The sequence below is a fragment of the Colletotrichum karsti genome (assembly GCF_011947395.1).
Source record: "Colletotrichum karsti strain CkLH20 chromosome Unknown Scaffold6, whole genome shotgun sequence".
In the NCBI taxonomy this organism is placed as follows: domain Eukaryota; kingdom Fungi; phylum Ascomycota; class Sordariomycetes; order Glomerellales; family Glomerellaceae; genus Colletotrichum; species Colletotrichum karsti.
The window spans coordinates 330,237-350,273 of record NW_024065906.1 but is presented as its reverse complement, the minus strand read 5'-3'; the positions used below and the strand labels follow the sequence as shown (position 1 = coordinate 350,273).

The window sequence follows — 20,037 nt, the reverse complement described above, 5'->3', positions numbered from 1 at the left end:
GATGCTCTGAACCGATGTCGATTCTCGAATTTTAGTTTTCTAGCGGGTCTGAATTTTCGGCCGTCCAGTGACAGCCCAAGACGGAAGGCGGATGGCCCAAGCGCCCTTCGAGATCCCGAGCTTGGCTGTATCACGTGATTCGCAAGAACCGTAGCCGATTTTTACATGCTGCGCTAATTCATCTTCATCTCTCAAGCTCCCGAGTGTCAACCCGTAATACCCGCATCCCCAGATCATCTCACAATGGCGTCCCGCTTGGCTAGAAGCGCCGTTGGTACGTCCAGACACCTTCTCCGAGCGTAAGACGTGCCAATTGGCCGTCCGAACGACGAAAAAAGTCGCAGTTGGGAGCAGCAGACAGACAATGGGAACTCGGCTAACGCGCAGGACCTCCCTCGATCGAGAAACAGGCGCGAACCTCCTCCGCCCGACCCTGGCCCGCCGGGCCCTTCCCGCCATCTCGGCCTCCGTCTCCGGCGCCCGCAACGCCTCCAACGTCCCCGCCGAGGACCCCAAGAAGAAGGCCCAGTCCATCGTCGACGCCCTCCCCGGCAACTCGGTGCTCTCCAAGACCGCCATCCTCTCCTCCTCCGCCGCCCTGAGCGTCTACGCCATCAGCAACGAGTACTACGTCGTCAACGAGGAGACCGTCGTCGCCTTCTGCCTGCTCGCCGTCTGGGGCGGTCTGATCAAGTACGGAGGCCCCATGTACAGCGAGTGGGCTCAGGCCCAGGCCGACAAGATCAAGGGCATCCTCAACCAGGCCCGCGCCGACCACACCGAGGCCGTCAAGGGACGCATCGGCGACGTCAACCAGATGGCCGGCGTTGTCGACATCACCAAGTCTCTCTTCGAGGTTTCCAAGGTACGGCCCCGCGGAATGAGTGATGACGTTTGAAGAGGGGTTCCGATGACCGGACGACCGGGTTGGAGAGAGAGGACGGAACATGGCTCGGAGCAAGATGCATGGCTAACCGAGACGTCTACAGGAGACTGCCAAGCTCGAGTCTGAGGCCTACGAGCAGGAGCAGAAGACCGCCCTCGCCGCCGAGGCCAAGGCCGTCCTCGACTCCTGGGTCCGCTACGAGGGCCAGGTCAAGCAGCGCCAGCAGAAGGAGCTGGCCCAGAACATCATCGCCAAGGTCACCAAGGAGCTCGAGAACCCCAAGGTCCTTCAGCAGATCCTCCAGCAGTCCGTTGCCGATGTCGAGAGTAAGAGGCCGCCGCCGCCCCCTCCCCCACTATCCCCGTGATCGGGATATCGTCTCGGACGTCCCTTTGCTAACGCCTCTTGTCTTTTCCAGAGATCGTCTCCTCCAAGGCCCAATAGATCACCCAACCTAGAGTCTGAGCGAGAAGATTTCTTTTGTCCAAGGGGTTCCCTTGCGTGTCAATAAACACCTGTGCATTAGCCAATTCAAGAACTTCGAAAAAGAACGACTGGACAACTGCTAAGTGTCGCGTAAATGTTTAATTAGGAGAAACAGCTACTCGACAATGTTGTCACGATATTCAACCCTGGGCTCAGTTTACGATGATATCATTGTTCTATTTGCTGAGTATCTGGCTATCCTACGTCTTCTCGATTGACATGTTGAATGCCAAGGACCTTTGCGGCTGTCCTTTTCCGCCCGCCCGTCTCCACCTCTAACTCCGACCCATTCCGACATTCTCCGTCCGAGTGCACAGCAACCGGCCCGTAACCCCGCCATCCAATCAAACAAACTCCGGAAAGTCAATTACTCTGCGATTCACATTTTAGGTCGCGGCAATATCAAAAAAGTAGAAAATCTGTGTTCAATCTTCCTGTTCTCTCTTTCGACGAGCGAGGCAAGGAAATTCTGTTCTTGGAAATGTACAACAAGCCTGAACGCCTCCTCAAAAGCACACTGAAGCCATCCCAAAGCTCGTAAGCAAGGTATTGAGAAACGAAGAGCCTCCAGAGCCCTCTGTTGCAGCGCGAGATAGTTATTACAAAGAAAATGGTACATGCGATCGTGATCTGTGATCATAAGAACTCGAGTAAAACCCCTTCCCCGGACGTTTCGACGTTATCCATGGCAGATTAATAGATGGGCCGCGGCTCCTCCCATTTCGAGTGGGCGTTGGCTTTCTCTGATGTTTCAACGGAGTCTTCGATCTTCACGTCCGGTCCAGGTCCGAAAGACGTGCGTCCGCTCTTGCGACGCCTGCTGTCTCCCGCGATAGGTCCAATCCACTCCCATGCGCGACCGACTTCACCGCTACGGCCTTCTCTTTGACTGGTTCGCACGTTGCTGTTCTGCTCAACTACGGCTTTGACCTTCTTCCAGATACGATCACGCTCGCCGAGCGAGTGTACGGATCGAAGTACGTCGTCGCGGAGGTTGGGCAGGAAAAGCCAAGGGTCGTCAATCTCCTCCTCGCCGAGTTCCTTCTGCGTTGCGAGCCGAGACAAGACAAGGTCAACGAGAGCCGGGACCTGGGCTGCAGTGGCCTTGTGCGATCTGTACTTGGATCGGACGTAGAAGTAGGTGGCGATCAAGAAGATCATAGATCCAATTGAGAGTCTATGTCTTGCCAGCCCGAGTCTGAACGACCTTTTGATGGCGCAGCCGATTGGAAGCCGAGCGAGAGAGGAGGACGATAAGTAGGCGTCTGAAACTGAGGTGGAATTGGCCTTTCTGTTTCGGGCACATCCGATCTGGTTAGTACACATGTTAGGAGTTGACGGTTTTGATATAGGATACAGTCGGAACTTGTGAAGAGTATGACTGGAGAGTGTGACTTACGGAACGACCTCAACCTCCTCGCGGCCCTTGACATCACCGATTGCGGCAACCCAAAGGTCGTCGAACTCCTCCTTGTTCATCTTCTTGCTTCTCTTCGAGCTGATGACTTCTTTCAGTTTCTCTTCGTCGATCTGAGGAGTCGCAGTCGTTTGGCTCTCTTCGTCAGCGGAGTCGCCGGAGTCGCCGCACTCGAATTGTGCCCGCCTCTCTCGCAGCTCCTCAACAGTCTTGTCGGCAACAGCCTTGACTCTTCGCACCTTCTCTCCATCTGGCTCGCATGTTGGCGGCAGAGGAACGAGACCACCGAGAGCAAGCGGGTGCGGCTTCAGAATAAAGTCGGGCTCACAGCGAACGGAGAAGTCCTCGTAACAGTACGCATGCTGCGGGCAAGGTTCGCACTGAGGTTCAGCCAGTTGCACGGCCCAGTCTGGTACCGGGACATCAGGAGGAATAATTTGTGTTGCAGGGCGACCGAGACCGCAGTATCCGACAGCGACCTTTTCTTGTCGGTACCATGCGCCATATGCGCCGAGCAAAGAAACAGCCAACGCCCAGAAGGGCTTAGCCAGACTTCTGCGGGGTCGAGCTGGTGATGTCTGACGCTGCACCACAGCCGTCTCCCCGCTTGCCGCCATCTCTTGCTCCATTTCAAACTGAGCATCAGGGGTGAATTCTTCGCCCGCCTCAACAGCCTCGAATGAGTGAAACTCTGGCGTCTCTTCGCGCAGTAACTTGCTGACGGGAACCTCGAACGCCTGGGACTTCCTGGATGACTTTGGTCGGTCCTCGACGTAGTGGCCGTCGGTCTGTCGTCTTGTGCCATAGTCGTAGTCGTCTTGCTCAACCTTGTGCTCGGTAGTCCTCCTGCGGCCAGTAGCAGGGGTCTTTATCGGCGCTGGCGAACTGCCGCTCTGAAACGGGTTGTCCTTCGAGAAGTATTCGGACTCTCTTCGCTTCTTGAAGAAGTCCTCTTCCGATTCCTCCGTCTTGATGTGAGGCGTGACAACGCGCTTGGTCCGAACGGACTTGGGCGGCTCCGGCTCAACGTACTGTTCAACGTACGGTTCCGGTTCCGGTTCCACAGGCTGTCGGCTACTTGCTCGAACCTTCCTCTTCGTAGGACTGATAGTAGCCGGCGGCTCGACCGGCTCGTACTCCTCGCTTCTGAGACGGGTAGAGGCCTTTCGAGGGGACCGAGATCTCGTGGTTCTCGGTGGCGGAGGCGCCAGATCGTGGTCATCAAAAGACTCGCTTTCGTTATAGCTTGGCATATCGACGATGCCCTTGCTTGATCGCTTCGCTCTAGCCTGCTTCGCCAGAATCTTCTTGGCTTGGGGCAGGAGCTCGTCGTTGAAAAGCTCGATGAGTTGGGGCTTCTTCGCTGTAGCGGGGTACTGAATGTCGTGCGCCACAAAGATCGATCGCAAACGGGGCACCGTCAGCGACTTGGGGTCGAACCCAGGCTGAAGGTATTCGTACTCGTCCATGCTGGTAGTTGTGTGATTTTTTTTTTTGGTGTTGAAAAGAGACTGAGGGGCAGGAGCAGAAGTGATCAGACGTCGCGCTCAAGGAAGGGCAGCTAAGTTGGTGGGATCCGTGCGGCTGAGACACTTTGCGACGGTGATGTCAAAGGAAGCTTTCAAAGCACCTTTGCAGCTCTCGTCTGATCTGTGGAACTTCAGGACTGCAGGAAAAATGCTGTCGCACTGAGCTTGTTGGCCTAAATTCTGCGGCCTTGACAGGCAGGCACCAGGTCTTAGTGATGAGGTGGTGTTAGATGCAAGTTGTGCAGAGGGCGCGACCAGTGGACAGATGTTGATATGGAAAGCCGAATCAGAAGCCCACTGACGCAACGAAAGCGCCCGCTTCCACCCTCTGGGTGCTGTGGCAACCTGCTGGGTCAGGTGCGAAAAAACACACCTAGTGTGGGGGCCTAGTGCAGGCAGACAGGGATAACATCGATGATGTCGCAGGGATGCTGGCTTTCAAATGGAAGCATTGGCCGCCTAGAGAGGAGGGAAGCACCGCCACATCGAAGAAGCCTGTCCCGCGACCGGGATCCGACCATGTGGCTGAAATGTGGCGAACTTTTTTGAGCTTGCCCTGACGTCGGGTCTGAAGCTACCTACCGTTCGATTAATCGTCCCATGTGATCGACCACACGTTCCAGACTTCAACCGGCCAGAATTCGGCTCGAGAACCATGGCGACTCCTCGGGCCCTGTGGAGGCCTCGCTCTGTTTGCAGGACCTGTTCTCGCCGGTTCCAGGCGCAAACACTACGAACTTTTGCGAGCGCAGGCGCAAGCTCATCAGCTTCCGAACCAGACATCTACGATGTTGTCTGCGTGGGAGGTGGACCGGCAGGTCTCAGCCTTTTGACTGCTCTCCGTACGATTCAATTGGCTTTTTGCAAGCCTCATAGCGTGTACTGATATTCTCTAGGAGCTAACCCGGTAACATCCCGCCTCAGGGTGGCCCTCGTCGAAGCCCAAGATCTGTCAAAGACCCGCGCCTGGAAGCTCCCCGCCGACAAATTCTCGAACCGCTGCAGCTCCCTGACCCCGACTTCTGCGGAATACCTCAACACCATTGGGGCATGGAGTCACTTGAAGCGAGAGCGCATTCAGGATTACAATGAGATGCAGGTTTGGGACGGCGTCAGCGGCGCAAGAATTGAGTTCGACTTGCCAGTGGGTGCTTCAGCGGGGAAGACCATTGCCTACATGTGCGAGAACCTCAATTTGACTTCGGGTCTGCTAAGTCGCTTGGAAGAGCTGGGAGGTGTGTCGGTGTTTGATGGTGCCAAGGTTGAGAACATTGGTTTCGGTGAAGAGACGGAAGACTTCGATCTTACGCAGTGGCCCGTGGTTCATCTGTCTGGCGGGCAGAAACTGCACGCCCGCCTGTTGGTTGGTGCCGATGGCGCGAACAGCCCAGTCCGCACGTTTGCTGGCATCAAGGCACGCGGTTGGGACTATGGAAGGCATGGCGTGGTTGCGACGCTTCAGATGCAGGGAGACGGATGGGGCGGAGAGCACAACCAGATCGCTTACCAGCGTTTTCTGCCTACTGGGCCAGTAGCTATGCTGCCGCTTCCTGGAAACTACTCAACGCTGGTATGGTCAACAACACCCGAGAGGGCGGCGTTCCTGAAGAGTCTCCCTCCCAAGGAGTTCATCGCCATGGTCAACGCGGCCTTCCGCCTCAGCCCGGTCGACATCGGATTCATGCACACACAACCTTCTGGTCAAACGGAAGAGCTCAACTGGAGATTGGAGCACACGCTCGTTGACCGCCGGGCCGTTCCTCAACAGGTCGTCGGAGTTCAAGAGGGCACCGTTGCCTCTTTCCCCCTTAAGCTGCGACACGCGGATACTTACACCGCTGAGCGTGTTGCTCTTGTCGGTGATGCGGCGCACACGATCCACCCCTTAGCTGGTCAGGGTCTGAACCAAGGTCAGGGTGATGTCCAGAGTCTGGTCAAGACCATCGAGACCGCAGTCTCCACCGGACAGGACCTGGGATCTACGCTTTCGCTGGAGGCTTACAATTCGGAGCGCTATGTGGCAAATCACGTCGTCCTTGGTGTCTGCGATAAGTTGCACAAGCTGTACTCGGTCGAGAGTGGCCCTTTGGTGCCTCTGAGGTCTCTCGGCTTGAGCGCAGTCAACGCTTTGGGCCCCCTGAAGAGATTCTTCATGGAGCAGGCTTCTGCAACTGGCGCCAAGCTGTTCTGAAGTACTTATGATCACCTGTATTATTACAACTGTATTGCGAGTACGATGCGGCTGAGAGATCAGGTCTCCTGTACTCCACGTAGTGTATATGTACCACACCATGAATGCGAAAATCTACCGAGGTCTATACTCAGTGATGACATGCAATTTTCAGAAGACGAATTGAACAAATAAAGGGCTGCATTCCATAAAGTCTGGACGGGAGTCTTCTAGAAAAGAGAACATTGCGGTATATACGTCGATGCTCTGTCTCTTCACTCTACAAGTACACAAAAGGAAAGAAGTTCCTGACAGTCGTTTTGGTTTCCGTCCCCTCAAGCATTCTACCGATCAACCTCACCTGTGCCATGGTTAGCTGGAAGTTCTTCACGTCCAAGGGATGGGATACTCACCGAACACCAAGTCCATTGTACCGATAACCGCCACAGCGTCAGCAAGCATGTGACCCTTGCAAACATGGTCGAAACCACCCAAGTGAGCGAAACCAGGGGCTCTGATGTGAACACGGTAGGGTCGCTCGCTACCGTCACTGATGACGTAGACACCCATCTCGCCCTTGGGGGCCTCAATGGCGGAGTAGGTCTCACCAGGAGGGACGGTGTAACCCTTGGTGTAAAGAAGGAAGTGGTGAATGAGCGCCTCCATGTTCTCCTTCATGGCGGTGCGGGGAGGAGGGGAGATCTTGTAGTCCTCGACGCGGACGGGGCCAGCGGGCATCTTGTTCAGGCACTGGTGGATAATGCGAAGGGACTGTCTGAACTCCTCCATACGGCACAGGTATCTGTCGTAGCAGTCACCGCGGACGCCGACGGGAACGTCGAACTCAACTTGGTCGTAGGCGTCGTAAGGCTGGCTCTTGCGGATATCCCAAGGGACACCGGAGCCGCGGAGCATGACACCAGTGAAGGAGAGGTTCAGCGCCTCAGCGGCAGAAATCACACCAACGCCCTGGAGACGCTGGATCCAGATACGGTTGTCCGTAAGCATCTCCTCGGTCTCGTCAATACGGTCGCCGAACTGAGTGGCCCACTGATAGATATCGTCGAGCAGACCAACGGGGATGTCCTGGTGAACACCACCCGGACGGACGTAGGCGGCGTGGAGACGGGCACCGGAGACACGCTCATAGAATTCCTGGCAAACGGGTCAGCCGGACTGTGCCGAGTGATTTCCTAACTCCATATCCGACTTACCATCAACTTCTCACGCTCCTCGAAACCCCACAGGAAAGGCGTCAAAGCACCAACGTCCATGGCGTGCGACAGAACGGACATGAGGTGGTTCAGGATACGGGTGATTTCGCCGAACAGAGTGCGAATCCACTTGGCGCGGTCGGGGATCTCAACGTTCAGAAGCTTCTCAACGGCCAGGGCGAAACATTGCTCGTTCGTCATCATGGAAACGTAGTCGAGACGGTCGAAGTAGGGAAGGGCCTGGAGGTAGGTCTTGTACTCGCAGAGCTTCTCGGTACCACGGTGCAGCAGACCGACGTGGGGGTCGGCTCTGACGATTTCTTCACCGTTGATCTCGAGAATCAGACGCAACACACCGTGGGCGGCGGGATGCTGGGGACCGAAGTTGACGGTGTAGTGGCGGATCTTTCGGTCCTCGACTCCCTCCTCGGTCACCTTCGTGTGGCCGTCAGTTCCAATCGGCCGGGTGATGTCGTAGGGGTCGGCGGATGGGGTAAAGTCGGCGGCGGTAGGCGTGAGCCTCGTGCCCTGGTATTCGGTGGAGGCATCGGCGTATCGGCGGCGGAAGGTCGTCGAGAACGGGCGGACGGCGTTGAACGAGGTAGCTGCCGGGCGCAGACATAACCTCTTGGCGCTGTGGCCGGCGAGTCGGTAGAGGCCTGCCATTGTGATCGTAGAGTGGAGAGACGGCTTCAAAAGAGGTCAAGGAGATGCGTGCCTCCAATTGAGCCTCCTTTACAATGCCAATGGCTGATGGCCGGCTAGATGTATAGAGGGGATTCGCCTTCGAAATATCGGCTAGGATGGATGGAGGGTGTCATGACCCGTTCCGAAATACCTTGCCTTTGAAAAAACCTAATGCTGATTGGCCGAGCGCAAGCCCTCTTTGTCACAGTGCGTACTGTGTAAAGAACGGCCTAAGCTACAAGGATGCAACCTCGATTGGAAGAGCTCTCCAACAAACGCGCCAAAAGCTGCAGTTGGCGGTGAAAAGGTGAGGAAACTTTTCCTTTGTCGAAAGCACAACAAGCAATGGTGATGACTGCCATTATCATTTTTTTAAAAATGGAGGACTCTTCGGAATTCATTGCGACATCTTATTTTCATCACCGCACAACTCGCTGATTCATAGCCGCAGTCAACTCATCGCACACTTGCCAGCGAGAAGAGCGGCTCAGAACTCCCCAAGGAGTCTCAAAAAATGCCATGGCCTTTCAGCTCTTCGGCGAAAGCGCCTCCACCACCAAAACCCGAAGAAGCGAAGTCCACCTCGTGGAATGATCTTCTTCCTCAGCCTGATCCCCCGCTACAGGCAGCGAAAGAATGGGCCCCCGTTTTCTTGACGTCCGTCGGCTCTCTGGCCGCATTCATGTTCTGGCAGTCCCGCCTGCGACGATTTCCCACCACCGCCCATATCCGGCCTCATCTCTACAGAAAGAGGACTTTGCTTGGCCGAGTTACTAGCGTTGGAGATGGCGATAACTTCCACTTGTTTCATACGCCGGGCGGAAGACTGGCTGGTTGGGACTGGCTGAGGAAAGTCCCCAAAGAAAGGCCAGCGCTGAAGGGGAAAACGGTACGAGCCGTCTGAGTGGCTTGCGGGAAAGCTTTGCTGATGAGAAGTTAAACAGTTAGGAGTACGAATTGCTGGAATCGACGCTCCGGAGGGCGCACATTTTGGCCGCCCCGGTCAACCAGGAGCAACGGAAGCTTTGCAGTGGCTGAGGGACTATATTCTCAATCGACGATGCTGGGCCAAAATTCACAAGCGCGACCAGTACGATCGTGTTGTCGCAACAGTCTACGTCCGGCGGTTTCTATTTAAGAAGGACGTAGGGCTGGAAATGCTGAAGCGTGGTCTGGCCACAACCTACGAGGCGAAATCCGGCGCAGAATGGGGAGGCTTCGAAGAAAAATACAGAGCGGCAGAAGCTAAGGCTCAAGGCAAGAAACTTGGACTTTGGGCTGGCAAGGCTAGCGAATATGAGAGTCCAAGGGCGTACAAAACCAGGATCAACGAAGGAGAAGAGAAGAAGACCGCCTAGGTTTTATGAAATGACGGCAGCTGAATGCCAAGCCGAACGAGACACATGAGTACGCATATCATGGTAGCATCAGGCTTCGATTTGGGCCTAGAATAATGTTTCTACGATGAAATACATACGCCTTTGATGACCTGAGGAAATGAGCTGTAATGCTGCACTGAAGTGAGATCGTAAAGCTTGAGTGAGATCTGCCAAAATGCAGCGGTTTCGCATAAATGCATACACTGCATTGACTTATAAGCGTGTCTGATTGGCCGGAAATTTCCTAGATCGTCCCCTGGCTCCGGCCCCTGCACTGTGCCCAACACCTGCCCCTTGTGTGTTTGACCCGAACTCCAGCGTATCAGATGGCTCAGTGGCCAACCTATCCAACCCCGTTCAACCTTCATCAAGCGCGTGAAGTTGAACATAGGACAGACAATCTCCTTCCGACTCATATTCGCCTCCGGTTTTGATACCTTCTACGTATTGCGGCTCAAGAGGAACGACTACATCTTTCCACCGTCTCCGGCGGCGACAACTCAGCCAAAATGTCGCTGTACGTCAGGGGTCCCGACTTCTCGGTGACCAAGCAGAAGGCCCTCGAAGATGCAAAGAAGATGCAAGCCGCGGTGGATGAGGTGGTGACCAAAGCAGGCCAAGACAAGCCGCCTTACCTTCTCAACGAACTCATCGGCAAAGGAAGTTTCGGCCGGGTTTACAAAGCCACCGACATCAATACGAGTATGCTCGTCGCGGTCAAAATCATCGATATCGAGGAAAGCGATACTGTTAACCCGAAACTTGCCGATACCTTCAAAGAATTTTTGGCTGAGGTCAACGCCTTGAAACTTCTCAGTGACAGTGGCGCAAAGAATATCAACCATGTCATCGACGCGTTACCTGTCGGCCAGTCCATGTGGATGATCACCGAGTACTGCGCTGGAGGAAGTGTGGCAACGCTCATGAAGCCGACTGCCCCGGGCGGTCTTCAAGAGAAGTGGATCATTCCGATTCTCAGGGAGGTTGCCGAGGCTGTATTCTGGGTTCATGGCCAGGGCATCATTCATCGAGACATCAAGTGCGCCAACGTTCTGGTCACCGAGGCCGGCGGTGTGCAGCTTTGCGATTTCGGCGTTGCTGGTGTTATCGAGACCAAATTCGACAAAAGATCAACATTCATTGGCACCCCACACTGGATGGCTCCGGAACTTTTCGATCAATCAACATCGTACGGTACAGAAGTGGACATCTGGGCGTTCGGGTCGATGGTATATGAGATCGCTTCCGGTCTACCGCCGAACGTTATGGCGGGGATCGACGTCTATCAACTTGGGAACTACATCAAAGCTCATACGCCGCGATTGGAGGGTGATCAGTACTCCGACCAGCTGAAGGACCTTGTGGGTTACTGTTTACAGGAAGACCCCTCGAAGCGGCCAACAATCGAAGCCGTCCAGAAGCACCCTTATATCGCCAACACAGCTCAGCAGTATCCTGCCTCGTCACTTGCACTTTTGGTCAGAGGTTTCAAACTGTGGGAGTCACAAGGCGGTAGTCGAAAGTCTCTCTTCGCCCCGGGAGGCGCACAAAATGTCTACGATACGGATGATTCAGATTTCTCGTCAACCGCGCTGGCGAACGATGAGTGGAATTTCAGCACGACGATGGCATTCGATCAACAAGTCTTCCAAAACACAGATGCCCAGGCAGTCTACGATGTGTATGGCTCAAACGTAGAATTTGATCCTGGATTTCTGGATGAGATGTCGAGAGCCAAGCCCAAAGGGCGCAGAAGGCCGCCGCCTCAACAACTTGCCGCCATGAAGGCTCCTCTGGAGAAAGTGTTCGACCCAAACACGATATCCAACTACGAAGACAACTCTCGGGCTTACTACGGGAGACCGATTCCACCGCCAACCTCTGATCTCCCTCTGAGGGATGATTCCCTCCAGTCAATGACTGTGAGAGAGTCTCTCATCGACCTTGATGCATCTCTCAATGGCAGCAACCTTGCTAATTTCGTCGATATGAACACCATAAAGGCCGGTGCACCACGCGTTTCAGTCGATTATCACATGGGAGATGAGCCAGACTTTAACAAGCCGCCCTTGAGTGACCCGGCCGACCTGAACCCCAACAGGAGAACCCAGGACTGGAAATTTCCATCCATGGCGCCGCCAGCTTCTGCCAACCCCGAAATGTCCCGGTTCCCCTTCAACGAGGAACGTTCTGAACGTTCGGGGCCTAACTCGGCATCCCGGCCCCAAATGTTCCATCACCAGACCGATCCTGTTCCCGCCCCTAATTATGGCGGCGACTTGATGGTCCCGCGATCGAACTCCCAGATGAACAACCGAGAATCGTCGGGAAGCTTGATCGACCTCGATGATCTTATGGTTCCGCAGGCCAATAACAACAATAACCGCATTTCGACTGGCAGTCTGATTGACCTCGACATGGGTCTCGCTGAACCAATGCCGGACCTCACTCGGCCATCGACGGCCAACTCTGATGTTGCCTCAGTAAGCGGCTCCGAGGCTGGTCTTGCAAACCCGTTCGATTTGGAACGCCATGCCTCCATGTATATTCCGACATCCAACCGAGAACCGTCCATCTACGTCCCCGCGGGAGATCGCGAACCTTCTATCTATGTCCCAGCCGGCGATCGCGAACCCTCTATCTACGTTCCAGCCGGAGACCGCGAACCCTCGCTCTACATCCCGACATCCGATCGCGAGCCTTCTCTCTACATCCCGACATCCAACCGCGAACCTTCCATCTACGTCTCCGATGACTCTGACTACGCTAGGAGCATTCCCAAGGACGACGATATGGGCCTCGTCGATCTCAACCTGGCCGAGGCCAGCGGCACTATCCGCCCTTCCAACGGCCAGGCAGGCCTGCGGCTCAACACACATCAGTCTTTCAACAGCGCAGACTATTCCGACCCGGAGTTCCTCACACCTCAGCAGGCCGCGCAACCTACCTTCCCTTCAGGCATCCCGCGGTCAACAAACAGGGGCTCTGTGCCGTTGCCGCTGCCGCCCCCTCCAGCGCCACCGTCAGTGGAGGTTATGCAGGGCTCGGCCAGCGCGGATGCTGTGAAGGAGGAGCTGAGAAGGATGGCCATGAGTCTCGGCGAGCACTTGAGCCACGCGAATCAGTACTTTTCCACGCTGCCTGTGCGTAGGGGTGGTAGACAAGATGTGGTTGGTGAGACCGCGTAAGAAGAAGTGGTCCGAGGCTAGATTTTTTAAATTTGCGTCGCAGTATAGGGATATACGAGGATAAGGACAGGCGTTCTGGGGCATTGGTTACGGCGTTCACGATTTTCAAGGACCAAGGCGTGTACGATTTGGATGCTTGAAGCGCATGGGATCACCCCTGATTGTAATGTAAAAGCCACTGCCATGCGTCGTCATGAAGAAGAACAATATACACTCCTTTGAACACCGTTTAAACTTTCTTCTCTACGCGAACCCAATCATGTCGCCGAGCAGCAAGGCGCGGTACTTCTCCGTCGCCTCTTGTAATTTGATCAGCACCGCGGCAGCAAGCATCTTGACATCATTCTCCTCCCCGCCGTCCTCGCCACGCGTGCCGTTGAAGATGCCGCTTACCCACTCCTGCGTCTCGACGACCTCGCGGGGATGCGCCTCGCAAAGCCGCCGCATGTCCGTCGCCTCGTTAACTTCCAGCATGGCCGCGAGCGCCACAAGCAGCGCGTGCGTTCCGGGAACGTCTCCCGCAATATGGGCGCGCACACCGAGCAGCAGATCCCACAGCTCGGCGGTCATCTGCGGGAGAGCGAGGGTCGCGGGGCCCGCGGAGTGAATGAGAACTGCTAGGGTCTTAAGGTAGAGCGACAGCAGGTGGGACTGAATGAAGACGCCGGAGCGGGCGGAGGGCGAGCGTAGGGCGTGTTGAAAGCGGGCCGTCAGAGGGAAGAAGAAGGACGTGCTGAGCATCGAGGCGGTCGTGTTCGGGATGGAGCGAAGGCCAGTTTTCTTCTTCGCGTTCTTGTTCTGTAGGCGGGAGGTAAACGTCGAGAGCTTGAGGGCGTCCGGCCCGGTTGTTGCGTCTGCCGCATTGGCAGCGATGGGCGCCATGAAGGCGGATGTGAGGGAATTGGCGATGGTATCGAGCGCGTTAGAGGGGAGGGCCTTGAGATTCGAAGAGGAAGGCAGCTGATTTGACGCGGTGGACGGATCGAGGTAGAGCGCTTCCATCTTCTCGGGTAGACGCTTCGAAGGGAAAGACGCGGCGGCGGCGTACTCTGAAGAATCGAACCCGGCAAGCTCGCGGGCGCTGAGGCCGAGGACAATGATGACCGAAGCGCGCTGGGAGACAGAGTAGTCTCCGTCGAAGAATGTCTTTGCGTACCATTGACCCATCTTCTGCGGCTGGGCGACGACGACGGCCACCATGCCTTGGAGGCGGAGATCCCAGAAGTCTTCGATCTCGAACTTATCCTGCAGGCCGACGAGGAGGGTAGCGAGCTCCTCGGCATGGGAGGTGACTTCGACGCCGAAGTTTGCTTTGCGGCGGATGAGGGATGGAGCAGTTGTTAGAGCGAGCTTCTGCTTGTCGTAGTTGTCTGTGTCGCGTAGATAGGCGATGAGGTCGCGGATGTAGACCGGGGCCTTGGGCTTGTCGCGGCGGATGAGGGTCGGGTCGTCGTCCGAGTCTTCCGGGTCATCGTCTGGTTTGGCGTAGGGTACGAGGTCTTCGTCCTCGCTCTCTGAGTCGGAAACCTCCTGGATGATGAACTTTGACGGAGCAGCTGGTTGCTTCTTTGGTTTCGGTGCGGGCTTTGGACGTTGTGTTGGTTTGACTGCCGGCGGTTGCTTTTTCTCCTCGACAGCGGGTATCGTGATGAGGGGATCAATAGGGCCAATTTGATCTGCAATCTTGATGAGGTCTTTGTAAAATTTGGCCTCATCGGTTTCCATTTCTTCCATCTTGAAGTTCAGCTTGTTGTCGCCGCCGTCAACGAGGCCCGAAAGCGCCTCGCCAACCGCCAGACCAAGAAACCTCGCCTTTTCTTGAGATGCCCCGATTCTGTTGGAAATTGTGTTCAGGTACCCGGCAGACCGCATCAGCATCTTAAGCTTAAGGGGCGTGAGTTTGTTGACGTAGCCAGCGCTGAGAAGGAGGACTTGGGCATGAGCCTGCTGTTGTAGCATCGGCGAGTGCTTGATGTAGAGCTGATCACCGAATTGGTTGATGCTCTTCTCCAACACCAGGTTGACACATTCTCTGTCCTGCGCCAAAGCAGCTAGCACTGCACGTCTAATTCCGATGCCATCTCCAAGACCAGCGCCGGTTGAACTAGTCAACCACGATACCAGGTGAGTTTTCCGGCTTTCATCGTTGGAGACCATTCCTTCCATAATGCCGGCGGCGGCGGATATGGTTGAGTTTGGCTTTGCCAGTTCAGAATCGTCCAGCTTGTTGAGGAAAGCTTCGGACAAGTGCTTCAGGACGGCGTATATGACCCGTTTTTGGTCTAGTTGAGAGAACTGGCTGAATATCTTGAAGAAGGCATTGCGGTTGTCTTCTTGGCTGAGGAGCATGTCTCCAATGAGCTGCTTCATCAGTCTATCTACAGATGAATTAGCAGATGAGTTTCTAGAGATAAATGCCTTTGACTTACCTGAGTAGCCGAGGCGGAGAGCCCTTGTGAAAACTTCGGCGCAAAGTTTGACATCTTCTGACGGAATGTCGCACTTGGCCCAGTAGGCGATGCTTCTACCGAGCCACTTGCTATATTGCTGTCCATCTGCGATCCAGGAGCTCTGCCTCGCGGTTCTGTCCGTATTTGCAATGGCGTCTGCCTCAGCAGCAACCGATACAAGTCTTCCTCCTGCTACAAGAGCAGCAAACTCATGAGCCATGGGGCGCCTCTTCGCAGGAACATCTTGGCCGGAGCTGCTCGCTATCCAGAGCGTAGCTAGGTGTTCATCCTTTTCGAGTACAGCTGAGCAAACCTCAATGAGGATGTTCAAGTTGAGTGCCAGATCTGGTCTTTTCACATCTTTGGCATTGGCCTTAGACTCTTGTATCAGCGCCTTCAATCGCGTTAACACGGCGTTAACCCCCGTGACGTTTCTCAAGCACTTCAAGAGCAACTCCAGGTCATTTGGACTGTCGAGGTCGCAGATCCCCTTAGTGGAGGAGGCATCCTCCTTCAACAGTGGCCAGTAATTCGGCACAATCTCCGATACAATGGTCTGGATGATTTGCGCGGCTTCAGGGCTTGGTCTCGAGAGTTTGAAGCCTGAAGCGAAGATAGGTCCGTAATTGAGGGACTTCAAGACGGCGATGAGGGTGTCGTAGTTCGGCTGGCCTTTCAACGTCTCCAGCGCCGCCTCGACAGACTGAATTTCGCCATCTTGAACGGCCGGTCCAGTTTCGTGTGGCCGCGGCTCATCAGGTCTCGCCTTCAGGTAGGTTGTGCTGACAGGGGTGAAGAAGTCGTCCATTGTGCTTGAGTCACCTTTCAACGACAGAAATATTACTGCGTTTGCATTATCTCGGTGTTGGGACACGATATTTCCCAGACTGGTATTTTTCGTGGTACTGGGATCTTGTTCAGCGTCTGATTTACCTGCAACTCAAATCACCAAACACGCAAAACGAGATTTAGGAACTCGTCATTGCTAGTGCTCGAGATAATTACAGGCAGCAGACCTGAAAGATGCCGGGAGAATGGCGCTCCACCCACCCCACCGCGCCTGGAACACCCTGGATGGCACCCCACCATCTCGATATCGATAAGGGCCCGATAACGCTTATCAACTAAGGTACCTACCTAGGTAGGCACTGGAGATCCCGCCCGTCCATGACCTTACCAACCCTCAACTCTACCTCAACTCCCCATCCTCAAAACAGCAGAACACCACCCCGATCACGTTCGTTACGAGGCTGACAGGCCTGCACCCGAAACATGGCTACCGCAGCAGAGGCTTCGGTAGCCACTGGCTCATCGTTCACTAGCACGGTGGACGAGAGCAAAAGATGGTAATTGCGACCCGAGCTTGACAACGAATCGCATGTTTCGTTTGCTAACGACTGCTTGATTCCAGGACATACCTCGACCACATCCGCAAGAATCCAGGCCCTTTCACCGATCCCGATGCCGCAACAGATGGATCTTTCGAGCAGTTCGATAAGATGAAGCTCTTGTAAGTTGGGAAGATGTCCATTGTGGCTATGTAGCTGCTAACATTGCTCCGCAGGGTTATGTGCGTGTCCTGCCGGTCTGCTGTAAGACTGTCCGACTAACGAAATTCCAGCGGTGCTGGTGGTCTAGGCTGTGAAATCCTGAAAAACCTGGCGATGTCAAAGTTCAGGGATATCCACGTCATTGACATGGGTATGTGCAACTGATTGCGAACGAGCGGGCGAGACTGACTGGAGTGGGTTAGATACCATTGACATATCGAACTTGAACCGACAATTTCTCTTCCGACAATCCGACGTTGGCAAGTACAAGGCCGAATGCGCGGCTGAATTCGTCATGCGCCGTGTCAAAGGAGTCAAGATCACCGCCCACAACTGCCGTATCCAAGACTTCGATTCCGATTTCTACAAGCAATTCCAGTTGGTGATTTGCGGGCTGGACAGCATTGAAGCACGAAGATGGATCAATGCTAAGCTGGTAGCGATGATGGACGATGACCCCGATTCTATGATTCCCATCATCGACGGAGGCACGGAGGGCTTCAAGGGTCAAGCCCGAGTGATCATCCCCACGTTGACATCCTGTATCGAGTGTCAGTTGGATATGCACGCGCCCAGGGCCGCCGTTCCTCTCTGCACAATCGCTTCGATCCCCCGCCAACCCGAACATTGCATTGAATGGGCGCATGTCATTGCATGGGACCAGGAGAAGCCGTTCCCCCAGCTGGACAAGGACGACCCGACCCACGTATCGTGGCTCTATCAGAAGGCCCTCACTCGTGCTCAGGAGTTCAACATTACGGGTGTAACTTACGCCCTCACTCAGGGCGTGATCAAGAACATCATTCCAGCTATTGCCTCCACGAACGCCATCATTGCGGCAGCGTGCTGCAACGAAGTGTTCAAGCTGGCAAGCTCCACCGCGCCGGCATTTGGTTTGGAAGATAATTACATGATGTACTCGGGCAACGACAGCATCTACACTTACACCTTCAAACACGAGAGGAAGGAAGAGTGCCCTGTTTGCGGATCAAACTCACGGCCACTGGAAGTCGACCCCGAGATCACTCTTCAGGAGCTTCTGGACTCATTCGCAGTCCGCCCGGACGCGCAACTCAAGAAGCCGTCTATCCGAGGTGACAGTCAGTCTCTCTACATGCAGTTTCCACCCAGTCTAGAGGAACAGACCCGGCCAAACCTTAAGAGAAAGCTCAAGGAGCTCGACCTGCAGGAGGGACAGAATCTGATTGTTACGGACCCAGCCTACCCTCTCCAGTTCGACTTCTACCTGCGGTTCAAGAGGAAGGCATAATGTATCGCGGACCTCGAGAATCAAAGAGGGACGGTAATGAGAGCACGATGTGTCACAGACGGACAAAGCATGGCGCGCGGTGTGCCCACAAAATAGGAGTTAGATGAAGCATTAGGAAAATCAACCATTCAGTGCCATGAATTAACTTTTTTCTGTCCATTGCCAGCCAGCCCTTACAAATCAGAAACCACGGGATATCTATAGGTATGGTACATGTGCAGTGATGCTTCATCTAACCATGTTTATGACCTGCTGCTCAAGACGGATACACCTCGTCTTGAACTGCTTAACTGACTCCAAAAACAATGCGTCGCTGTCCCACTGTCCGGTGCTCTCAATAGAGAAGATGAAGTGATCACGCTGCCGGCCCAGCTTGACCTTGCCCTCGAACTCGGCGTGGCGCAAGCATTCACGGCTCACGGTGTCCTTCATGGCGTCCTTGACAACGGCCTTCTTCTCGCCCTCGTGTCCCTCGTACCCGCTTCCGGCGGTCGCGGCCTCCTTCTTCGTAACCTTCTCGATACCGATGACGCCCTGAGGGAAGCACTTAGCAAACTTCTCAGCGTCCTGGCCCAGAATCGGTCGCGTGATGTTGATGGTGGGCAGGAGACGGTACGAGGCGGTCGCGACGGGCGAAAACTTTGCGTGGTCGGAACCGACGCCCTTGTGCATGTGCATGTCGAGCTCAATGCACTGTCCCGGCCTCAGCTTCGCGATGAGGATGTCGGGGTTGACGGGGCGGATGATGCCGTCGCCGGTGAAGAACTCGACCTGGCGACCCGAGGGGATGAACTGGATGTCCTTGGCGTAGACGTTCGCATGGTTGAACGCGATGTTCGGGTCGGTCTCGTTGGGGCTCGCGTCCGGGTTGCGTGTGCACTCGACCTGCAGGCGCAGCTGGACGGTGTTGTAGTCGTAGGTGCCCTTGCCGCCCTGTTCGGGCTTGCGGTACCACTTCAGAAACTGATGAATGCCCTCGGCGTTGCCGGTGAAGGGAATGAGACCGAGGCGGTGCGCAAGGACTTCATCCTGGATCACGGAGGTGTTGTTGTCGATGTAGACGTTCTCGATGGCGATGGTAGGGATCTCGGCGATGAGGATGCGGCGGAAGGCGTTGGCGATGGCGGCGTCGACCCCGATGAGGGAGAACGAGGCCTCGTGCTGAGCGTTGTGGTGGAACTGGACGCGGAAGTTGTTCGCGAACTTCTCGAGGTCCCAGGCGTGATCTTCGCCTGGCCAAGTTCCTGGGTAGTCGGTCGAGGTCACGTCGGTGACGGTCTCCTTGTTGATGCCGACTATCTGGAGAACACAATGGGTTAGATAGACCGACGATGGGGAAGAGCGTCTTCTTGACTTACCCTCCGCCGGTCCAGCTCGGCTTGACTGGGTGTGATGGGCGCCATGGTGGTGTGTCACTATGGCTGAACTGCGAAAAGTTGCGATCGATAAGCTGGGAAATTTTTTGAAGGACCCCTCTATCTACACCGAGAGTACGCGGCTTACGTACACGCCCAGTGACATAAACTCACCCCTTCTGGAAGGAAAGAGTGGGCATTACTCACGGACCCATCGGAACCACGACAACATCCGGCGACGCTTTCTCTTCCACGATGAGTTCGATTCATGATCATGCATGTCATTCGAAGATGGACTTATGATCTCTCGCCCTAATTGCAATTAATGGAATGACATTGTTCTATCACCTCATAGGGTCTTACTCTGAAAGCGGTTGCCCATATTTGTCCTTATATTTCGGCCTTCTTTTCGCTCCGCACCAAAGTTCCGGGTACTCTGACCAGGGGAGTCGAGGC

General features: G+C 55.1%; 9 protein-coding genes across 9 annotated transcripts; 5 read left to right on the top strand and 4 right to left on the bottom strand.

Annotated features, from left to right (window-relative positions):
- Positions 1-364: 364 nt before the first annotated feature.
- CkaCkLH20_02560 (ATP synthase subunit mitochondrial precursor) lies at positions 365-1,253 on the top strand (the record flags this gene model as incomplete). The annotated part of the gene is made up of 2 exons (XM_038885279.1): positions 365-865; positions 990-1,253. 2 exons carry the CDS (start codon positions 365-367, stop codon positions 1,251-1,253), a joined length of 765 nt encoding a protein of 254 aa, XP_038749210.1.
- An 812-nt stretch (positions 1,254-2,065) lies between these two features.
- CkaCkLH20_02559 (uncharacterized protein) lies at positions 2,066-4,258 on the bottom strand (the record flags this gene model as incomplete). Its single annotated transcript, XM_038885278.1, has 2 exons — positions 2,066-2,549; positions 2,772-4,258. The coding sequence occupies 2 exons, from the start codon at positions 4,256-4,258 to the stop codon at positions 2,066-2,068; spliced, it is 1,971 nt and encodes a 656-aa protein (XP_038749209.1).
- Positions 4,259-4,973: 715 nt separating this feature from the next.
- CkaCkLH20_02558 (ubiquinone biosynthesis mono0xygenase COQ6) lies at positions 4,974-6,509 on the top strand (the record flags this gene model as incomplete). Its single annotated transcript, XM_038885277.1, has 2 exons — positions 4,974-5,160; positions 5,215-6,509. 2 exons carry the CDS (start codon positions 4,974-4,976, stop codon positions 6,507-6,509), a joined length of 1,482 nt encoding a protein of 493 aa, XP_038749208.1.
- A 366-nt stretch (positions 6,510-6,875) lies between these two features.
- Positions 6,876-8,368, bottom strand: CkaCkLH20_02557 (nadh-ubiquinone oxidoreductase 49 kda subunit; the record flags this gene model as incomplete). Its single annotated transcript, XM_038885276.1, has 2 exons — positions 6,876-7,643; positions 7,703-8,368. 2 exons carry the CDS (start codon positions 8,366-8,368, stop codon positions 6,876-6,878), a joined length of 1,434 nt encoding a protein of 477 aa, XP_038749207.1.
- A 535-nt stretch (positions 8,369-8,903) lies between these two features.
- Positions 8,904-9,747, top strand: CkaCkLH20_02556 (uncharacterized protein; the record flags this gene model as incomplete). Its single annotated transcript, XM_038885275.1, has 2 exons — positions 8,904-9,278; positions 9,334-9,747. 2 exons carry the CDS (start codon positions 8,904-8,906, stop codon positions 9,745-9,747), a joined length of 789 nt encoding a protein of 262 aa, XP_038749206.1.
- A 530-nt stretch (positions 9,748-10,277) lies between these two features.
- On the top strand, positions 10,278-12,956 carry CkaCkLH20_02555 (uncharacterized protein; the record flags this gene model as incomplete). Its single annotated transcript, XM_038885274.1, has 1 exon — positions 10,278-12,956. One exon carries the CDS (start codon positions 10,278-10,280, stop codon positions 12,954-12,956), a length of 2,679 nt encoding a protein of 892 aa, XP_038749205.1.
- Positions 12,957-13,199: 243 nt separating this feature from the next.
- Positions 13,200-16,214, bottom strand: CkaCkLH20_02554 (telomere length regulation protein; the record flags this gene model as incomplete). Its single annotated transcript, XM_038885273.1, has 2 exons — positions 13,200-15,334; positions 15,386-16,214. 2 exons carry the CDS (start codon positions 16,212-16,214, stop codon positions 13,200-13,202), a joined length of 2,964 nt encoding a protein of 987 aa, XP_038749204.1.
- A 464-nt stretch (positions 16,215-16,678) lies between these two features.
- Positions 16,679-18,226, top strand: CkaCkLH20_02553 (nedd8-activating enzyme e1 catalytic subunit; the record flags this gene model as incomplete). Its single annotated transcript, XM_038885272.1, has 5 exons — positions 16,679-16,752; positions 16,818-16,916; positions 16,971-16,976; positions 17,028-17,107; positions 17,160-18,226. The coding sequence occupies 5 exons, from the start codon at positions 16,679-16,681 to the stop codon at positions 18,224-18,226; spliced, it is 1,326 nt and encodes a 441-aa protein (XP_038749203.1).
- Positions 18,227-18,454: 228 nt separating this feature from the next.
- Positions 18,455-19,629, bottom strand: CkaCkLH20_02552 (RNA polymerase Rpb3/RpoA insert domain-containing protein; the record flags this gene model as incomplete). Its single annotated transcript, XM_038885271.1, has 2 exons — positions 18,455-19,525; positions 19,585-19,629. The coding sequence occupies 2 exons, from the start codon at positions 19,627-19,629 to the stop codon at positions 18,455-18,457; spliced, it is 1,116 nt and encodes a 371-aa protein (XP_038749202.1).
- Between the last annotated feature and the right edge of the window lie 408 nt (positions 19,630-20,037).